The sequence below is a fragment of the Gouania willdenowi genome, chromosome 19 (genome assembly GCF_900634775.1).
Source record: "Gouania willdenowi chromosome 19, fGouWil2.1, whole genome shotgun sequence".
Classification (NCBI taxonomy): Eukaryota; Metazoa; Chordata; class Actinopteri; order Blenniiformes; family Gobiesocidae; genus Gouania; species Gouania willdenowi.
Window position 1 is genome coordinate 8,196,347 of NC_041062.1, and position 22,988 is coordinate 8,219,334.

At 35.9% G+C, this 22,988-nt stretch overlaps 1 protein-coding gene across 4 annotated transcripts in view; it reads left to right on the forward strand.

The window, feature by feature from the left end:
- The window catches only part of baiap2b (BAR/IMD domain containing adaptor protein 2b), a 44,475-nt gene that overhangs the window by 19,443 nt on the left and 2,044 nt on the right, over positions 1 to 22,988 (forward strand). Inside the window, exons 4-13 of one of the 4 annotated variants that reach the window (XM_028476327.1) lie at positions 2,739 to 2,825; positions 9,952 to 9,963; positions 11,462 to 11,523; positions 12,244 to 12,315; positions 12,402 to 12,539; positions 19,640 to 19,792; positions 21,027 to 21,236; positions 22,019 to 22,211; positions 22,326 to 22,527; positions 22,606 to 22,686. In XM_028476327.1, the coding sequence (XP_028332128.1) occupies positions 2,739 to 2,825; positions 9,952 to 9,963; positions 11,462 to 11,523; positions 12,244 to 12,315; positions 12,402 to 12,539; positions 19,640 to 19,792; positions 21,027 to 21,236; positions 22,019 to 22,211; positions 22,326 to 22,527; positions 22,606 to 22,686 (1,210 nt within the window). The remainder of the gene's footprint in view (positions 1 to 2,738; positions 2,826 to 9,951; positions 9,964 to 11,461; positions 11,524 to 12,243; positions 12,316 to 12,401; positions 12,540 to 19,639; positions 19,793 to 21,026; positions 21,237 to 22,018; positions 22,212 to 22,325; positions 22,528 to 22,605; positions 22,687 to 22,988) is intronic. The other 3 variants (XM_028476328.1, XM_028476329.1, XM_028476331.1) reach the window with 3 other exon arrangements.

Genomic DNA, 22,988 nt, shown 5'->3' on the forward strand with positions numbered 1-22,988 from the left:
AATACAGGGTTTCAGGGTGAACACGGGTGAGGGCCGAAAAGTTTCACCTTTGTAGGAAAAAACCACAACAGAAATTGTTAAATTCGCTGCCCATGAGAGATCACTGGTTCACCACAGCTGATTGTAAATGTTAGCACGTTAGCATTAGATATAAAATAGCATCTAAAACTAGCAGGACAGGGGTTCTCCAGCACAAGGGGCACACACACCTTTGCTAAAAACAAAGCAGAAATACTTGGTTTATTATGCAAAAAAACTGATCAGAATACTCGAGTACTGAAACAATCAATAGCTACAGATTTGATTTCAGCGTCTATGTTTCTATTCTGGTTCTGGTTTTTTCATGTGGTCTGAAAAACAGATTTTAATTCCATGTTTTTAGTAAAATGTCCTAATTTTCCTCAGTATGCCAAGGTGCTGTAGCGTGTTTTTGTTTGTTTTCAGTGAGAATTTGTTCAAAGGCCTTCCTCAACAATACACAACAGATGACAAAGTGTGCGCGGCTTAGCCATTATTAACATAAAAAGCCAAAATAAAACTTGTTTTCATCGCTTCTCTCATGGCAATGAAGGATGTTACTGATGCTCCATTGTCTCACTGATTCATTTATTTTGCCCTCTTTGTGCACCTCATGGAGATGATCTCCAAGCTCCCGCAGTCCAGACACATTAAGAGTCTCCTGTATGATGGCTTGGACTAAAAATAACTGGGAGTGAGGATTAACACGTCATCAATGCCAGGCAGAGGCGGGATTGCAGTGAAGAAGAAGAGGCAAAAAGCAAAGTATGCGTTGTCTCTTTGAAGACGCCAAATGCAGCTTTGTGTATTTTTAAAATAGACAATTCGGAGCAGTCATGCCTTCGTCTGTGATCTTCGAATCCTCCCGCAGCTGAGACATGAATGAAACGACTGCTCGGAGGTCAAGTTCTGGTGAATTTTATTGTCATTTTGAGTCCAAACGTGGTCCTGGAGGGCCGCAGTTCTTCATTAAACGTAGCATCATCTCTACCTACAGACATACGTCGGGTTCACATGAAGGGTCTTTCTTATAGTGGCGACATTATGTATTTATATGTATATCAAACTTCAAACTAAGTGAACGGTGTAAGATTGTGACTCGACAAAGTATATGACGACACAGCAGATTCATCAGGTACTCGCATCATAAAGGCATGGTTGTGTAACTTTGGGTTGTGTGTTTTTTGGGAGTCAGACCCCAGATTTGAACGGTTTCATAATCCCTCACCCTTAGCTGATTCCTGATTATTGCTCTGCTCCGTCAAGGCTCTGATTTATTTTCCTTTTCCGGATTTTCCATTTCCTGCCTCTGTTGTTTCTCAAAGAATTCCTCCAAATTTGCTCTGATTTTTTCCTGGAGGTTTGTTTCACTCGCCCAGCGGTTGTTCCCACTTCTTCACAGTTTTACTTTTGTCCGGGTCGGAGCCGTTGCTTTAAAAACTTGGCCATTTGTAGCATCCGATTCAGACCTTGGTCACATTGATGATTCACTTCTTATATTTGTAAGTGGATTCTCTGTTCATCACAAGAAGTAGCACTCCAGAACAGACTGGACTCGTGAACAGGGTCCGTTTTTATCGTCAATGGTTGAAGAACAAGAGTCGATGATGCCGCTATGGGATGAAACTGATGGCGATGACTGATCGAATCCACGAAGTCTGACCTCAGGGCGTCGTCCATTAATCGGTGCACACTGTTGTTAAAAATAGAATGAAACAGACTCAGTTTCCTTCATTAAAACAGACTGAGAGAACAAAGGTTTTTAAGATGGTTTTGAAAGATTTTACATTTTTGTTGCAACATTTATTTTTTTAACCTCAAAAGTGAAGACCAATGTCGAGCTTTGAATTTTCTTCTTTTTCTTTTCTTGAGCATGAAAAATAGAAAATGTTTATTCTTACGAGATTTGATGAAGAACAGTTACATTTTTATTTATTTTTTTTTAAATTTAAAAATTTTTTTTACCCTTTTTTAAATTTTAGTTTCATTTTGTCGCGATGGGGGAGCCCTGAGAGTTTTTCATTCTTCAAGTTAAAAGGGAAAACATTTGGGAACCATTGCGTTAAAGGTTGCATACAACTCATCTTACCCCAGATTTTACCGTATTTAAACTAACATATAAACTGTACTTAAACTGATTCAGTTTTAAGTGAATAACTCTTCTTAAACTCTTCAACTATGCACAATAATGGCAGCCTTTGAATATCAGCCTCATTGCAAGAAGACTGAGATTGATTCCCTGAGGTAGGGTTTGCATTTTCTCCTGATATTGTTGTTTAATGCAATGAGAAAGCAAAGAAAGGACATTATTCAAGGTCAATAAAACAGGTTTATTTGACATAATAAGACTTAAATTATGAGTTTTGGAGCCTTTTAGGGGACTTTTGCTCTGGTTTAGTTACTTAGTTCTTCCCACAGTTTTTTGTTTGTCAGTTGATTTGGCTGTAAAGGAAGAGGTATGAGTAAAATGAGTGACAAATCTTATGATTCTTAGTGATTTATGGTGAACTAATCCTTTACAAAGCGCACTCAGCTAGATTTCCTTTCCTCTAACTCGTTGGTCTTGAGGTTGGTCTCTGTTTCGTCTCGCTGCCCTCCCTTCGCTTCTTCTTCTTCTGCTGCTGCTTGGCCTCCATCCCCCGCCTGTCGCTCTTTATTTCCCACCACTGAGGAAAAAGAAAATGGCGTTTAATCTGACGCCCAATGCTTCCGTGTTACAGGTGTCACACATGCAGCAAAGGGCTACTTCGACGCACTGGTGCGGATGGGCGAGATGGCCAGCGAGAGTCAAGGCTCTAAGGATCTCGGTGAGTCCTTGTAGAGGCTTTAGCGTCCCCGTAGTGGGGGCTGATTGGAGATGAAGTAGATTGATAGAAAGCCGATGTGATGCGTCATCCTTTAAATCCTCTGAGAAACTCTTTTGGTTTAGGAGGAATTCATTCTGCATGATTGCCACAGCGGATCCATTTGGTTAATCACTTGTTCCAGGAAAGATGAAGCATCTGTTAGCAAATAAACACACAAACGTAAACATAGATATATAAAAAAGGAGATTGCACACAGGTGGGGTGAGGGCTTGATTTTGGTTGTGCTTAGTGCAGGTTTCAGTGATGAGGATGAAAACTAGAAAACTTAGAGGTTGAGGCGAACGTCGCATGTTGGGAAGTGCGATGCATTATTCTGGCATGGCTGTTGTCTTCAGTCCTGATGTGAAACGTGGGAGAGGATGAAGTAAAAGCTGCGTTCATAAATCATGTTGGGACTGTTTCTCCTGCTTCTTCGCGTTCCCTCTGGACCATCAGATCCTCAGTCATGAGTCTTTTCCTTGTTTCAGTCTCAGCATGTCAAAGCGACACACTGTCCTGAACACTGTCTGACTGAAGCTCTCAAAGATGAACCATCAGAATGATCCACGGGTTGCTTTTATCATCATTACACCAAAGTTTATTGTCTTTTATCGTCAAGCAAGTGCTCGTAATATTACAGACAGAGGTGTAAAGAGTACTGATATATCCTACTCGAGTAGACGTACTGCTACTTGATTGAAATTGTACTCAAGTACAAGTCATATATAAAATACTCAAGTAACACCAATGAATTCAATTCAAAATAAAAATAATTCTCAGGCTCTGAGTATAGCTACATTTATGAACTCTAAAACAGTGCCATACCAAATGTGCCATGTGGGTAACAACATAATAGGTAGAAACCAACAACCTGAACCCAAGAAAGAGGCACTTCTAAGAACATATGGATTATGTTCAATGTGAAGAAACCATAAAACGGAAATACAAAAATAATCTCAAAAAATAATAATTTACTCAGTAATAGTTGGGTGTAGATATGTAATGAATTACTTTACTTTTTAAAAAAATACTTAAGTCTAAGTAAAATTATTGATTTATAAATAGACGGCACTCAAAAAAGTACAAGTACCGATTAAAAACAACTCAAATACAGTAATGTGAGTACTTTGACCTCTGATTATAGATCATTGGAACACAAACACTGTTAAAGGGATTTCAATAAACAACTTTAGTTTTGTGGTGAAATACTCGTAATAGGAACTCGTATCAGGGTTTTTCGTTTACCGAATGTTAAAATATGAAAGATTAGAAAGTATCGAGACTGACCGAGATTTCTTTATATGCAGACGATATGTGACTAAAGCAGCCTTTGAATAAGTGTCTCTTACAACAAGATTTCATCCAACTAATCAGAATGAAATAATATCAAGTAAAATAAACTCCACTGCTTGTAATCACTGCCCTTACGTGTCCCAGCATTTAACAAACAACATTGACAATACAGTAAAACAGCGGTGCCTCTACATCTGTAACTTGAAGCTAATTTAGTCTAGTTTTGATTATCAGAAAAAGGCGTGGGAAAAATAATCAATAAATTTTTGTGTCTGTTCAATTATTTGCGGATGTATTTATATTGTCTTTACATGTCACAGCTACGATTCTCGAGTCTCCTTTTGTGAAATTTGCCTCGTTGCTTGTTTCTGATCATTTTTAAATTATATTTGATCTGTTTTTATTGATCCTTCCTTTGTTTCGAAACTCGTTTCTGGTTCCTCTGCATCTCGTCTGTGGTCTCCCTTCGGTTTGCGCGTGTGTCTGGGTCGGCTGTTATGTATCAGACCATGAGTCAGCAGCAGCAGCAGCTCGACTCAGCATTCCCTCCGCCTCCAGTTAAACGACTGAGAGAAAAGATCGCGCCTTCGTCCTCTGAGTGAATTCCTCAGCAGGAGAAAAGATGAAAAGGGTCTCCTAAACCTTTGTGTCAATCCTCTAATAATGTCCACAACAATGTTGTTTTACATCAGAATCTCTGCCACAGCAAACACAAAGAACCACAGTTTACACATAAATGCCTCGTTATTTACAGGATTGAGCAGTTTGTGCGTCTGTCTGTGTGTCCCTGAGCTGGATATCCTGGAGTGTGTGTGTGTGAGTCAGATTATAGCTACAACGTATCACTGTAATCAATCAAACAATCAGACGATCTGAGAAAGCACCACGAAAAATCACAACACAAGCTGTTTCCATTACAGTTCTTTGCAAAATAAAAACGATATTTCAAAAAAGTATCAAAGTATGCTTTGAACTTGTTTCCATTAAAGGTTGTTTTTAAGTCTCGTGAAATCTCATCCCGCGAGACTTCGCCTAAGGAAGACGGACGCTCCAAACCTCCTTATCACACTATGCATTCCTTTGTTGTTTGCTGTCTAATGTGGCAGTAATAATTTTCACCCATAGTGTTTAGAAATGTCTTGGTCTCGTCTTCTGTCCACACGCCATGTTTTCTCGAAGAGAAGTGGTCATGTGTAATTGCGGCAAAAGTCTTTCCATTGTGCTTTTGTGATACGTTTCAATATGGAAACAACTGAAAAACCTCCTCATGAAAGCGTCAAAAATTTTTCATGGCATTTGAGTGTTTTTTTTTTTTTTTTTTCCTCTCCAAAATTCAAGTGTTTCCATTACCAGTTTTTATTGTGCTATTTACATTTTTTGTATTTCCAAGGCTAATAGAAATGCAGCTTCAGACACGCTAAATTTCAACTGCGAGTATGAAGGTAATTCCAGCAAGTTCTTTTTGAACACTATGTTAAGGTTTTCAGACAATTTGCTTCTGACATGTTTTGACTGCCAACAGCCAGTCTTTTTTGATATTCTCTTGTCTTCCGCGTAATAATTTCAGCAAGTTCTTTTTGTCCTCTTTTTGAATGTTATGTTCAAATACAACTGTTTTTCAGGAAATTGACTTTGATCTCCTGACACTTTTTGACTGTCAACTGCCAGTCTTCTTCAGAGGCATCTGCTGATCGCTTTGATGTTTCCTTTGAAGTTTCCTTGACTTCCCCGTAGTTTTTTCTTCTTTTTGAATAATATATTAAACCTTAACATATTATTAAAAAAGAAGACAAAAATGACTTGCTGAAATTATTACACAGAAGTCAAGGAAGCATCAAAGCAATCAGCAGACGCCTCTGACGAAGACTGGCAGTTGACAGTCGAAAAATTTCAGAAGATCAAAGTGGATTTCCGAAGAAACAGTTGTCTAAATGAATGGAACTTTAACATATTCAAAAAGAAGACAAATATAATCTTGCTGGACTAATTTCTACTGAATTGTAATTGTTATTTTATGGCTGAAGGGCAGATGGAGAGAGTGACAGGAGGAGGAATGAGAATGCGTCCTGATGTGAAATCATTTATCACCGCTGAGTGTGCAAAGCCGCAACATTTAAATGAACGGCTCCTTATTTGGTCCGAGGAAAACCGGAACTGCAGGAGCTTCCTTTCTTTTTCTTTTTTTTTCCCCTACACATCGATGCCCTTATTTAGTCAAAGGAAGACCGACGGTGTCAGTTCTATTCTCCGTGATGTCACCGACAAACCTTTTTTGGTCTGCGGACGGAGCGACGTCTCTCCTCCTTCACTGCCGTAGTTTTTCATTTAATCTATTTTTAGATTATGTGCAGAGATGCTGTGTTTTCCCAGTGCTGCTCCAGCTTTCCATCAATGCACTGGTACTCATACATGATCATGGAGTGCCTCTGTGTGTAGCTGTGCAGCAGAGCAAAGGAATTCTTACGGTTACACTCAGTCATCAGTCCGATTTAATGTATTCTGGTGTTAGGGAACAGAATGTTCTGGTTACATAAAAACCTGCAGAAGATGCGTTCAGAGGGTTTGTTTTAATCTTATCGCCTCGATTCATTCTGATGGATGAGTTTATGTGTCGTTTTATATTAGTTTACTATATGTGCAGACTAAGAAGTTTACTTTGGTTCTCAAAATTCCCGTGTCAAGATTTGCAAAACCACAAACCTGACTGCTGCTCCATATATATATTTCTAATAATTCATTTTCATCTTGACAAATCTTAAACATGCAAAACAACAACAAAAATTCAAAAGATAATAAAAACACGGGAATTGACAAAGAAAGTTCACAAAATGACATTGAAAATTCTAGAAATTACTTCAAAATCACACGAAATGACAATAAAAATACAATAACTGATGCCAATATTACACAAAAGGACCGTGAAAATACACAAAACAACAATGAAAATAGACAAAATGTCAATGACAATGCAAGAAATGACTTCCAAATCCCATACAATGACAATGAAAATAAACAAAATAAGTGAAAAATGCACAAATTGACTCCAAAATCACTCAAAACTACATTAAAAAGTACACTTAATGACTTTGTAAACACACAAAAATGCAAAAAATAACAAAAAAACACGTAAATTGACAAAGAAAGTGACAAAAAAAACCCACAAAATGACTCCAAAATCACATAAATTGACAATGAAAATACAAGAATTGATGGCAAAATTACACAAAACGACAATTAAAATACAAAATGTAATGAAAATGCAATAAATAACTTAATTTATACACAAAATGACTGAAAAATACAAAAATTGACCCCAAAATCACACAAAAATACAAGAAAACAAAAAACACCTAAATTGACAAAACACACTTCAGGTGGTTTTTCGTGTTAATACCAAAGTAATTGTTTCTCAGTATTAAGGTTTATTTTTGTCACCCATGTGCTATAAGCCTCTCAGATTTATCAGTAATCCACCTCAGCATTAGATAAGCACACGTTCACATTTCAGGAGTTCATTAAGATAACATTTTTACACAATTTAAAAAAAAAAGTTTTTTTATTTTCTTCTGCAAATTCAATTGTAAATGTCAATGCAAAATCCATCTTTCCTTGCAAATAGAAACCTTAAGAGTTGAACATGAACAATGTACTTTAAGCTTCAGCTGTTGTGATCAGCATGCAATAAGCAAATTATTTGGGTCGGAAATTTTGCAAAGTGAGTTGGGGAGATCTCAGCTCGCATTGGAACCATGTGGACAGATATTTATCTATGATTATTTCAAATTTCTTAGGTGTTTTTTGGGGCGTTGATGGTTAACATCTGGATCAGAGATGGACAACATTTATCCTACCAGAGACCACAAAACTGTGATTATCAATATTCATGTCAGTATTTAGAATAAGGACCCATCTGAGCATTAACACAGGAAAGAAGGAAGGGTTTTGTCTAATTTAATTATTATTATTATTTTTTAAAGTCATTCTCTGTCATTTTGTACATTTTTGTTATTGATTTTTGTGTTTTTGGAGTAATTATGTATACATTTTTGGTCATTTTGTTTGTTTTGGAGTAATTTTGTGTATATTCTGTATTGTTTTGTGTGTTCTTTAAAACATTCGGTGTCATTTTGGATATTTTTGTTATTTTTTTATGTTTTTGGAGTCATTTTGTTAGTTTTTTTGGTCTTTTTGTTTGTTTTGCAGTCGTTCTGTGTATTTTTATCCCCCGCCACAAATGTGGAAGGGGGATATACTAGGCTTGAGCTCCGTCCGTCCGTCTGTCCGAGTTAAAGGGGACAGCTTTTCTCAGATACTGTTTTAGATAGGATTACCAAATTTGGTGTGTGGCTTCAGGGTATCAATACCTTGATGGAGTTCGAAAATGAGAAGCGCTCAATTATTTTTTCCGGAGTCATTGCCCTTGTTCTGTTTTTTTACTCTGTTCGAGGTATCTTCAAAGGGGACAGCTTTTCTTAGGAACCGTTTAAGATAGGATAACCAAATTTGCTGTGTGGCTTCAGGGTGTCAATACCTTGATGGAGTTCGAAAATGAGATGTGTGCAATTATTTATTCTGGAGTTATTGCCCTTGTGTAGTATTTTTTACTCTGTTCGAGGTATCTTCAAAGAGGACAGCTTTTCTTAGAAACCATTTAAGATAGGATAACCAAATTTGGTCTGTGTGTAATTTTCTATTCTGATGTGATAATATTTTCTTATGTATACATCAAAGTTAAATTTTGGACATTTAGGAAAAGGTTGTGAGTTATAATGAGAACCAATCTGGTGGGGGATGTTGATGACTGTCTTCTTGTTTGTATTGTTTTGTGTGTTTTTTAAGTCATACTGTGTCATTTAGTATATTTTGTTATTGTTCTTTGTGTTTTTTTGTGTGTTTTTGATTTGGTTTGTGTGTTTTTTATTTTTTCATTTAAGTTTTTGTGGAGTATTTGCATTAGCGTCTATGAGCAGCCGTGTCCGAGGTGTTTGAAACAAAAAAATGATTGATATTGTAAGACACACACATAATTCGTTGCTTTCGCCCTCCCGTTCCTTCCGCTCTTCTTGAGTTTCATCAGCATTCCCATTAAGCCCATTAACCCCAGCGACGTACCTTCTCTGCGTCTCTAGTCCGCTGAGAGCCGCCCACACCGTGTGCATCATCTGATGAGTTAAAGACATACAGTGTGCAGCATGAAGTGCGTCGCTGATCTGTCTTTAAGGGCCTCAGAATGTTCTCTTGGATGAAGCAAAATGATGCTTTTATTTTGAAGGGGAACACTGTATGAAGGAGTGCGCGACGTATCCACATTTCTAATGTTCGGAGGCAATACATTGGTACGTAATGTTTTTCAAAGCAGAATGCGTTGCACATTTTTTCGCCCTTTTTGTTTGAATTTGTGGATTAAATCCGACACTTTTTTGCTTTTCACAAACAAATAAAACATTTTTGTTCTTGCAGTATTAAACTGTACATTTAATACTTGAACTTTTAAAGAGGATTCTAAATAAAACACACTTGAGAATTTGTATGGGTATAAAATGTTCCCTTGAGACCCCGTATTCCAAATATTTTAGTGTTTAAAAAAAACATGTTACGTTTTGTTTTGAAAGGGTGTGTCTGAGCGTGTTTTCAATGTAAAAACTCTGTCCTTTGTCTCATTTTATATCGTTGGGCTACTTTGATCTGTCACTGTGTCAGGTCATTATTTGGTTGCTCAAACTCAACTTTTTTTTAAATTTTCCTCTCTGTGTGTGTGTGTGTGTGTTTATTTTACAATGCATTGCATATTCAGAAGAGGCAGCATGTAGGTATCTCTGAAACAACACTGCATGAGTCATCCTCTACCCTCTCCTGTCTCCTCCTCTTCCTCCTCCTCCTCCTCCTCTTCCTCGCTGCCTTTGGTTTCTTTGTTCTTTCTGCTGAGATGAAACACTTAAAAGATTTATTTTGACTTGTCTGTTTTTTTTTTGTGTGTGTTTATGGTAAGCTTTGATACGGAATGTAGGGATGCTCCGATTGGCAGAGATTTATCAAAATTCTTATGAAAGTCCATCACGTACGTCGCAATCAGCGTTTCAAACGTTCCATTTGCAGCTTGACGAAGCTTTGTTTTAGTTGATTTATTTTAATCTCTCGTTTAAATATCCTTTAAATCATTAGAATTATTAATCATTATTAATTATATGCAAACAGAGGTGTCACTTTATTGCTTGTTGTTTTAATAAATACTGAGAAGAGTGAGAGCTAACTGACTTGAACACACTTGAAATAGTTTTCAGAATTGAATTAACTCAAGCTAGACTTTCATTTAATTTAATGAGCTTTTTTTTGACAGAAATCATGCAAAGTCGCTTGGTCTGTTATATTTTTATTAATTTTAATTACATACATTTACATACATAATTTGAAAGCAAATTTATCTTGTTATAAGAGAGGGTAAACAACATTTTTTTTTTAATAATAACTACATTTTAACTTTGATAATAAAATTATAAATACATTTAAATTTTAATAATACAATAATATTTTAACTTTAATAATACAATAATAATATTTTAATTTTGATATTATTCTTAAAATTTTAATTTTTTTATATTATTAAAATCAAACTATTTATTATTGTCAATAGAATATTACATTTGAATTCAAAAATTTAAATGTAAATATTATTATTGTTATAGTTAATAAAATGTATTTATTATGATCAATAGAAGATTAAATCTAAATTTTGATGAGAATGTATAGAGATTAAGTTGTTCAATAAATGATAGATAAAATAAACTGAAATAAGAAAAAAAAAATCAATATTAAATAATGCTTTTTAAAAATTAAGAGGTCCTTTTATACACAAGAGGATTAGAAATTACCAGAAAAGTTAGCAATTTATGATACTTTCTCATCGATTTATAATAAAATTAGGTGTAAAATGTTGTCTTAATATTAAATGAGAAACATGCTTGTGATGAATTAAAAAGTCTAATTTATCATTTATCCACTAATAACCTAAATCGGAGCAGCCCTAACGGAGAGCTGATTAATTGACTGCAGTTTGCCCACATTTTCATGACCACAACTTTGTGGTTTTTTTGGCGTTTGCTGCTTTCAAGTTAAGCATTTAAGATTCATTGTGGCACTCTGAATGTTTCATCCCATCCGTCACCTGTTCGGTGGGTGTTGCAGCATGAACTGTTTATTATCATCTCTAAAATTTGCACGATGACTGAACGTCTCAGAAACCACAGAAACGTCTCTGATGCTTGTCCCACATGTGTTGACCGTGTCTTTGTGCTCTGGCTCCGCAGGGCAGGTCCTGTTTCAGATGGCCGAGGTTCACCGACAGATTCAGATCCAGCTGGAGGAGATGGTGAGTGATATGTAATCACAGAACTAAGTACCCCCACTGTACCTGAAGATGGTTGAACACAGACATGAACATTGAAGAACAGTCATGTGGAGACAGGGCCATCTATAAGGAGGAATAAAGGGGAGAGACTTTTGGGGCACATCCATAAAGTCAGTAAAATGATGGTCCATTGTTCTATGAATCTGTGATAAACACATTTATTTATTTATCTGAATAATATCCACTGTTATTCAGGACGTTTAGTATTAATTGCGACGTAGTATATAGTCATCTTAAAGATGGAAATCTGTGTTTTGATGAGAAATAAAATGGGTTAAAAGTGACCAAAAATGGGGGGAAAAGTGGTGAAATGGGATTTTAAAAACCACAATAATTGGTTAAAAGTTGCAAATTAGAGGGAACCCTTTTTACCTCTTTTTCTGACTGAAATGGGATGAATCAGGGTTGGGGTAATGCCATTTTAAAATCAGGAACAATTAGTTTAAACTAACAAATAATGGGCATGACAAATTGTAAATGTGGTTGAATTGGCAAAAAGAAGCATGAGATATGGTGAAAAGAGGTTAAATCTGACATTAATGGGTTATCATATGTGACATTGAGTGAAAAGGGTTTATAAGAGTAAAAATGTGTAGATAAAGCGTTTAATTTTTATGGAGAAGTGGAAGAAATGGGAGTAATGTAGCAAAAATGCATTTATTTGTGGTTTCTTTGTTGCAGCTGAAGTCGTTTCACAATGAGCTGCTGACGGAGCTGGAGAAGAAGGTGGAGCTTGACGCCCGATACCTGAATGTGAGATCATAACATTTGCTTAAAGAATAAAAATAAATTGCTATACCTGTGATGACCCTGTGATGACGGTGTTGTGCCCCCTACAGGCGGCTCTGAAGAAGTACCAGACGGAACACAAAAGCAAAGGCGAGAGTTTGGAAAAGTGCCAGGCTGAGCTGAAGAAGCTACGCAGGAAGAGCCAAGGAAGCAAACACCCATCTAAGTATGGAGACAAGGAGATGCAGGTCAGTGTGTGTGTGTGTGTGTGTGTGACACAGCCAAGTCATTGGGATCTACCATCACAGAAGCATCAAATAGAGATTATTCTATTTTATTTGTTTGATTAAAACAAATCCAAACATATACATAACAGTTATGAGCCGACTGCAGCTTGGCATTGTGGGAAAACAAATGCTTCGTCTTGTCAAGTGGCACACCAAGTGTTCAATGTCCTTGTTGTGGGCTGCTGCCCGGTGGTTGGAGACCTGCAGGGTTTGATCAGCTGCTCTTTGCCCGCAGAGCATCGTTCTGTTCATGAGGCTTCAGAATAATTCCTTATAACTGCTTTCTAACAACAATCTCATACAATGTGCGACTTGTGGTCCTTTTTATTATTATTTTTATTAGGTAAGCCGGCCCACTTTCCTGTGAGGACGTCTTTCATAAGCGGCTTCACCTCTGTTACATAACTCCTGTTTATGATATCCGGAGTGATGCTGATGTCCGTAATGCTCAGGTGATGGAGGAGTTGATTAATGCAGCCACTGACAGAGGAATGTAATTATCACCTCCCATGAGGTCATCGATAAAATGTGTTTTAAATCAAGAGTTGTGAGAAGGTTGTGCTTTAGCTATTTTTAATCCTGCATAGTCAGCATTCTGTTGCATTAATTAATCCGAGATGCTCTGCCTTTGATTTTCATAAATTTATTTTCATTCATAGTATTTTTTTCTAAAAAATGTAAATTTTTTCTAGAAGTATAATTTTTTTTCTAAAAATATGAATTAAAAAAAAATTCATTTTGTAGATTATTTAATTTTTTTATGTTTTTTTATGTACTGTACAAATATTGTATATTATTCTTTGTTTATATGTTTTTTTTTCTGCGACCCACAAATTGAGATGCTCTGCCTTTGATTTTCCTAAATTTATTTTCATTCATATTTTTATTTTTTAAATATAACATTTTCCTAAAAATACGAAACTTTTCTAAAAATACAAATGTTTTCTTAAAATTTAATATTTTTTTCATTTTGTGATTAAAAAGAAAAATAATTTAAATGCTTTTAATGTACTTTTTAAACAAATGTTATTCTATTAATATTTATTTATATAATTCTTAACTTGTTTTAAGATGTTTTGTCTGTTTAAAATGTTAAACTCTGCCTTTTGATGTGTTTTCAAATATTTTTGCCACATTTTATTATCAATGGCTGGGGAAAAAATATAATTTTTTTAATTTATTCTTTTATTAAATTGGAGGTAAATTGATGTGTTTCCCTGCTTTTGAATCACTGCTCGAGGATCTTAAATAGTCTTTAAAAAGGCGAGTGATTGGTTGAGTGATGAGACTCAGAGATGCTGTAGTAGTACTGGTGGATCAGGACTGGATTCAGGACTGGAACCAGTTCAACGATGGTTCCTCTGTAGCATAAAGCAGGAGCAGCTTCACTCTGGATGTGTTGTTGTGTGTAAACAGCAGCTTCATCTCAGCAGAGAATGATTGGTTACGACACGGGAGGCTGAAAGAATCTAAATAGAGCTCCATATTCTCAGTGATCACAGTGTTTACCCATGCTACATGAATAATGCATGAATAATGCAGGATGAGAGCACTTTAATGTGCACAACGTCCACTCTCCAGGGATAGGAGAGCATCTTCACCGTGCCATGAGTCCAACATCGCTGTGGGAGAATCTGCAGAAGATTGCGAAAATCCCAGAGAAACTTTAACCCAACAGAGGTTTCAGCGAAACCTGAACTCAATTTCAGCGCTTCAGTCTCCAAGGTCACAGAATATTTGAGTAAAACTCTGATCAGGAAGTTAAACACCTTATTTTTGAAATTTATGAACACTTTGCACTATTTTAAAATAAGAGAGTCCAAAAATAAAATTCATTAAATACAACAAATCGAGCCATTTGTTGGTCTGCAATAAAATAAAATAAAATAAAAAATCTTTTATTTAGTATTTATGTGAAAATTTGTAAGTTTTTTACCTCGGCCATGGAGGTTACGTTTTTGTTGGCCGTCTCTTATTTATTTATTTTTGTTTATATATATTTATTCTACTTTTATCATTTGAGATGCATCTAATGTACGGAAGGACCTACATATTTTTAAAGGATTATTTACAGTAATTGGATTTGTAAATAATTGAATTCCTCATATTTATTTATGTATCGATCTATTTTTTAACTCAAAAACTGATGGACAGATTTTGATGAAATATCCAAAACGCGATAAAGAACAACTTATTACATTTTGGGGAATGACGTGGATCAATGTTCTGATACAGAATCAGTTTGAAAAATCGATAAGTCCCTATGTTCGGCTCTTTGAGCTGGTTCTACAGCACCTCCTGCTGGTGACTTTGCACATTACACGCTCTATTGAAAAGATAATTTCATTGAAGCAGATCTGCAACAGCTGCAGCTCCGTACATTTTGCACGATGTAGAAAACGGTTCATGATTTTCTGATACCATTGAATAGAGGCGACTCAGACTGGTTTGACTTTGTCATTGTTCCACTGGTTCCATTGAAAGAGAAAAAAAACAGAGGCTCATTATGGTGCGAACATGTCATCCTTTACAGTTGTTCACCCATAATTAATACGGATAAGTAAGAGAGAGAAATGCCAATAACTGTAGAAGCTGCGTTGCCAGGTTGGGTGTATTGTGCCTGCATAGTTTTTTAACGATGTTTTTCCTTTTTTATTTTTGTACCTAGAGATTGACTCACAAAGAAATGTTGGAGGTGGAAAGTGACGCTCAAAAGATTGTTTATGACCACACAAAAACATTTAGTTTGTTGACAAATGCTCATTGAACTTCAGAAACGTACATTCATTGTGGGATTCAGAGTCCCATAGAACAAGGGTTCTCAACCTTGGTGTTGAGACCCTATTTGGGGTCGCAAGACACTGGGAGATGGTTGCCACATGCCTTTAAGAAGCTTTAAAAAATTGCTTATTTTTACCCTTTTTCGGTAACTACACCAAACTTGCCATGTTTTAACCTATTTTCATCACTTTTTCTTTCCATATTTTTGCTACGTTACTCTCATTACTGCCACTTCTTCATCAAATTTCAATGTCTTTTCTGCACATTTTTTCCACTTTTAAGACATTTTCCCCGGCACTTACAAAGCCTTTCCATCACTTTTCCCATCTATATGTTAACTCATTATTGTCATTTTTAACCTCTTTTCACCATATTTCATGCTTGTTTTTGGCAATTTAACCACATTCACCATTTGTCATGCCCATTATTTGCCAGTTTAAACTAATTGTTCCTACTTTTTTCTGCTAGTTTCTTGCCAATATTGACACTTTGAATCCTTTTTATGACTTTTTCTGTCTGTTTTTGCCCATTCTAATTTGCAACTTTTAACCAATTTTTGTGGTTTTTGACATCCCATTTTCCACCATTTTTGGTCACTTTGAACCCATTTTTATTTGTGATTAAAACAAGGATTTACCTCTGTAACATGATAATATACTATGGCCCAAATACTAAACTTCGTGGATAACAGTGGATATTATTCAGGTGAATAAATAAATGTGGTTATCACAGATTCATAGAACAATGAACCATCATTTTACTGACTTTATGGATGAACCCCTTTTTTCCCCTTATAGATGACCCTGTCTTGATTGTTTTTCAATCTTCATGTTTGTGTTCAACCACCTTCAGCTACAGTGGGGCTCCCCGGTCTCTGGAACCTTTATTTTAGGGGTCGTGGGCTGAAAAGATTGAGAACCACCGCCATAGAAGATGATTTTTACTTAATTTTATACCACAATTCACTCAGCATAGGTGGAAATCCTGGGGGGTTGGAGGGGGATTTTTCTCAATAATAATCAATAGTTTGCTCCAAGTTGTGAAACCAGTCACATTTGAGTCGGAAAAAGTAGCCATAAATTAGATTAATTTATGGGTTTAATTCATTATTAAAATAATCCAGTTCTTTTGAGTCATTTGTCTGTTTATAACGTGTGAAAATATTTGTTAAGTGGTTCATGAAACAATTTATTCTACCATTAATGTGCTTTTTTCAGATGTACACACACACACACACACACACACCCCTCCACCCTCTGTATGAGTCACTGGACCAGCCTTGGTCCCTCTATAACTTTATTCTAATTAGTCATTATCCACGCGCTCAGTGTGGGCGATCAGTGCGCGCCCACGTGTGGGCGCTCTGTGTTATTTACATACCTGAGGTGTGAAGCTGTAGCCCCCCCATGTGGTTGATCAGCATTTAAACAGCTTCTGATGATTCTATCTCTTTTTATTTTCTATTTATGGCTTAATTTTTGAGTTTAATCATCACATTATTTTGTGTATTTACTTAAATATGAGATAGATTTGCATTTTTTCTACAGACTTTCTTCTCTAATGTAGAAATACAAACACATTTATCACATTTAAATTAATTCTTTATGAAATGAGGAAGAAACAGCTTCTTAAAGTAGAGCAGGCAGTGGCAGTGTCGTTGAAGTAGATGCTGAACTTTGCATGTTCTCCTCATGAGTGTGAATGGAATTCAAAAATGTGTTTTTAATAAATGTCTAAATGTTTTAAATAATACGTTAATATTAAAAAAGTATGATAGAGTAACAATAAATTAAATAATACATCAAAAATATATAAAATATCATTAAAAAATAATAAATTAATGATATAAAATGAATGAAAAATAGATTTTTTTTTAATTCTAAAAAGTTTGTAAAGGAACTCCTAATTTTAAGTTTTACACACTTGCTTGAAATTTGAAATTGCTACGACCCACTTTTAGGTCCTGATCCAAACAGGGTAAAGAGATAATACTGTATACATAAAGATGAACTTCACATTTCTCCCAGACTTCATACTTTTGTTCACGACATGGCCCATGAATGTTGCATAAAGGAGCTTTTTGGGGTTTTGACACCCTTTTATACACATTTGTACATGGGACGATCCACAAAACTGTTAAATAAATAGTATTTATTATTTTATGATTAGACATTAAATTCCATGAGTATTATCCAGCAAATTGATTGACATGAGGTTATGAATAATGTATAACAGCCTTTAATTAGTAATCACACAAGCAGGACTTGACCAACTTCTAAAAAGCCTTTTGGCAGTTTTTTGTAATTTGCATTTAATGTGCACTAAATAATAAATGTACGAATTAGCTCCATTAAAGGCTCATTAGCACGGCTGGTGTTGCCTAATGTGGTGTGATCGTGTTTGGAACTCCTGTGGGAATCGGTGTTACTTCCATGCAACCTGTCAGTCACTAAAGCTACGTAGGCTGTAATCAGTGGAAACCATCAACACCTCACACTGCAGCTCCAAGTCAGACTTACTTTAATCACAAGCACCACAGGAGTCCTGAACAACTTCAAGTGATAGAAAAACGCTGGTTGATGAATGCAGGTTGACTGGACTGAACCGTTGCCTCTGCAGCAGTGACGTGTGGTGTGGTTTAAGGTCAGTTGGCAGCTTTATTAGGATCAGATTTTAAAGTAACAGAGTGGTTCATTAGCCATTTTACTGCTTTGGTTTAAAAACAATTGTATCCTGAGTCGATCCTTCTGGACAATATACAGACCCTTTCCAAAAAATTAGAATATCATAGAAAAGTTGTTTAATTTCCATAATTGCATTCAAAAAGTGAAACTTTCATAAATTATAGATTCAGGGCCCACAATTTAAACAATTTCAAGTATTTATTTGTTTATTTTTACATAATTTGGGCTTCCAGTTCATAAAAGCCACGAAAACAGGATTTCAAAAAATTAGAATACTATAAAGGAATCACCATTTACTTTTCAGTTTTTGGAGAAAAAGAAGAGGAGAAGAAGGACTGGACTGTTGGCCAATACTTGAAATTGTTTAAATTGTGGGCCCTGAATCTATAATCTATGAAAGTTTCACTTTTTGAATGGAATTATGGAAATCAAACAACTTTTCCATGATAATCTATTTTTTTGGAAAGGGTCTGTATGTCCTATATGAAAGAAAGAGGAAAATGTAGCTTACAAAAAACATTTGTAAAAAACAAAAACAAAGAATATTATGTTTGTTCTGAGAAAATGTGTCTATTCGACAAAAATGTTGATTACACTTTGACAAATATCACTTCCAACAAAAAAGTATGTTTTGACAAAAATGTGTGTTACGAGAAAAAAGTGCGTCACGACAAAACTTTGTAAAATGACAAAAATCTAAAACTGCTTTACAATAACATCCCTTACGACAAAAATGTATGCTTTAAAACAAATTGTTCATTACAAAAAATTCAGTTAAAACTGTGAATATTGACAAAAATGTGTATTTTCACAAAAATTCAGTTACAACAAAATTGTACTTTTTGACAAAAAAAATTGCATTTTGACAAAAAGGTACGTTACAACAAACATGTAAGTTACAGCAAAAGTGTCCATAACAAAATGTTTAACTTACAACACAAATGTATGTTTTGACTGAAATCTGCACTATGATAAAAAAAAAAAGTGCCTTACAATTTACGTTACGACAGAAAATTCTGTTAGAACAAAACTTTTTATTGCTATGACAAAAATAGAAGTTCAGGGCATTTAATAAATGTTTAGAACATGTTACGTATTCATTATCTTGGGAAAATGCTCGAATTCTTCCATTTGAATACAAAAAGGGATCAAAATTGTTGAAATCATGACGTAATTAATTACGTCATGATTTGTTCACTGCTCAGACTGCTTCACCTTTCTGTTCAGAGCCCGTCTGGCACTTGAAGACTGATGTGACATTTTTCAACGCTGTGGGAAACTTGATAATTTGCTGTTGCTAAGGACACCTGCGGATAAATGGGTCTCAACTGGACTGAACTTTTGAATCAAGGTGCCTTGAGGTGATGTTAGCGAGCAGGGCTGTTTACTGCTGAGTATATTTAACACCAATAAGAAGCTTTACAGGTCGCTTGCATTTTTATTTCTATTTGATTTTAGACTTAATTAATCTGAACACTGAGTTTTCATTGTGTGAGTGAGTCAGTGATCCATCACACGTCACAAAGTCAAACTGATATTTAAAGTCTACGAGCTGCATTTGTGAAGGTTATTGTTGTTGTTGTTGTTCTTCCTCAGTATGTGGAGGCCATCAGCAATAAACAGGGCGAGCTGGACAACTACATCGCTGAAGGCTATAAAAATGCTCTCTCAGAGGAGAGGAGGAGGTACTGCTTCCTGGTGGACCGTCAATGTGCCGTGGCCAAGAACACCAGCGTCTTCCATGGCAAGGTTGTTATTATTAATTATCATTATCACTAATGATATTAATACAAAGACATGACAATGCTCCATTTTTTACTTAAGTCTTGTTTACTTCTAACAATAGACAAAGAGACAAATAAACAGTTTAAAGTCATCAGAATCAAACAGAAAATAAGGGAGTTACAGTGATAGCAACTACATCATAAGATAAGGGAATTATCCATGATCACATCATGAGAAATATATCACTTTGCTAATGCTAATGAAGGAATAATTTAGATTATCTTCCATAAAGCTAAAAGTCATTAAGGAAGGGGTTTAGTTGCACAAGAAGAAGGAGGAGGAGCTCCAAGAGAAGATATGACTATAGCCACATTTTTCAGGACATCGTCATCATTAAGAATAATTTAAAAAATGGGAGGAGGAGAGGAGGAGGAGAGGAGGGGAAGAGAAGAGGAAAAAAAGAGAGGAGATGAAAAGGAGGGAAGAGGAGAGGGATAGGGAGAGGAGAGGAAGAGAGGGATGAAAGTGTTGAAGATGTCCTACTTTTAATTTTACAGGAACACTGTGTTCAGAGTCACTGGTGGTGGGAGGAAAAGTGTCTGAATGAGTGATTGACACACACACACCCACACACACACACGCACACACACACACAGGATGTGATGATGCAGCAGCCGAAAATGATTATAATAGAGCCTGAAGCTGCGTTAGCTTAGCATCTATTTATATATTTATATTAAAGAGAGCACAGTTCACCAAGTCAAATTCCTCGTGTGTATAACATACATTACATGGCCAATAAAGTTGATTTATTTGATAGGAACAAGTGTGAACAATCAACATGTACTACACTACAACATTCATAGCCAAGGCTAATTTCCAATGTCCGTCCCTAGAAGGGCATTTCAACTGCACATAGAAAATACAAAATGCAGAAAATACATTTATAGTAACATTAATTCTGACATCCACAAAGGAAGTGCATTTGAGTGCAAACTAAAAATGATTACACACTTGGTCTCTTTTTAAAACATGCTTTAGTTCATTTTTAAAAGCCCCCAGATGTAAGTCCTGTTTCAGCTCAGGAGACAAAGCTCTTTTTTTCTAAGGGGCACTTTCACATTTTCATTAGCAGCTCCTTGTGTGATCATCATAAGAATATGTTTTATGTCCTCTGCTCTCCTCACACATGATTGGTCGTTATTTATGAAGTTATGAATCAAAGTCCCTCACAGGCCTCCTTTATTCTCTGTTTCAGGGTAAAGAGATCCTGGCACCAAAGATCCCCATGTGGCAGCAGGCGTGTGCCGAGCCCAGTAAACTGCCGGACCGAGCCATGTTTCTGGCCCAGCAGATGAGCGGGGCGGCGGGTTCGATGCCCATGTCTGAGCCCATGTCCTCCTCCAAACCTCTGCCCATCCCTCCAGAGCTGGCAGGACTCAGAGCCAGTGGGAGTCTGGCTCAGCAGGTATAACCACATCACACATTAAAACAGATTATTTATTATACATATAAGTGTTACAGAGATATAGTCATAAAAACACAGAAAAGCATTTTTCAACAGGAATTTTTCCATTATAGGTAAAACAGAAATGAATTAATTTAAGAAGAAATTAAATGTTATAACTTTAGAGGTTTTTGGCTTCACAGTTCGGATTCTTACATATTATAAACTTACATCCAAAAACCAAAATTTGAAGGCAATTATCCACAAAGAATTTGTATTTGATCTCATTATAAAGGATTTTTATATTATAATCATGCCATTTTGTAAATATTATTTAATCTTGTACTAATGTCTTATCTTGTAAATATGACTTTATTTTGTAATTATGATTTTTTTCAAGGTAAGTGTGACTGAATCTCGCATTAAAGACTATCTAAGTATGGCTTTTTATGATGTAACAATGACGAATTATGACTTTTTAATTTTTGTAATTTATTATATGTTTTTATCTTGTGATTATGACTGTTTTAAATCGTAATTTTTACTTTTAAATTTTTTGATTTATTATTATTTTAGGTTTTTATCTTTTAATTATGATTTTTTTTATCTTGTATGACTTTCTATCTTGTGATTATGACTTTTTTATTACATAATTCTAATTTCATTCATAACTCATGGTCATGACTTTTGGAATGCATATTTATGACATTTTAGTCCTCTACTAATTGTTTTCTCTTATTTTTCTGAAATTGCATTTCTTAATAATGAGTTTTTATTCAGACTTCTGCATGTTGTGCTTACAGAGGCTGATGGATGGAAGCATGCCGATGCTGAACGGCACTGGAGCTCATGGAGGAGAAGAATACCAGCAGTGGATGGAGGGGAAGGCGTCTCAGACTAAAGTTTCTCCACAGCCACAGAGACACGGGGCAGAAGGGTATTCCAACACGCTGCCTGTGCGTAAGGTGGCCCCTGCCAAGAGCAAAACCACCCTCAGTAAGTTCTACCTCCTTTTTACATTTACTCTACTTGACATAACAAAAACTGTTTTATAATGTCAACATGAGAAACAGAATGTTATAACGTTCTTCCTGGTCTTCTCTCCCCCAGCGGAGACGCGTACGCTGCCCAGGTCCAGCTCCATGGCGGCGGGTCTGGAGAGGAACGGTCGAACCCGGGTCCAGGCCGTGTTCTCTCACGCTGCAGGAGATAACAGCACGCTACTCAGCTTCTCTGAAGGAGACGTGATCACGCTGCTGGTTCCAGAGGCACGAGACGGATGGCACTACGGCGAGAACGAAAAGACCAGGATGTGAGAACTTTTGTTTTAGACTCATATCACATTATTTTCCCAGACCTGTGAGCTGAATGTTGGACTTCCTGTGCTCAGGCGCGGCTGGTTTCCTTTCTCCTACACTCGGCTCATTGCTGACGCTGATGGAGGCACCATGAGGCAACTTAGAGTCCACAAGTGAGTGTTTGGATAAAAAATACTATAGCCTAATCTCAGAAAAAAATTTAAAAAATGTCTTCCTTTTTATGCCTTACCTGTCTTATCTCAGAAAAAAATCCCCCTTTTAATGCCTTACTATAGCCTTATCTCAGAAAAAAAATTCAATTTTTTTCCGATTTTCCTGCCTTACTATAATCTGATCTCAGAAAAAAATAAAAAATTTAAATTTTTAATTTTTTTAAATTTAATTGTTCCATTGTTATGCCTTACTATAGCGTAATTTAAAAAAAATTTTTTTTTCCATTTTTATGCCTTACTAT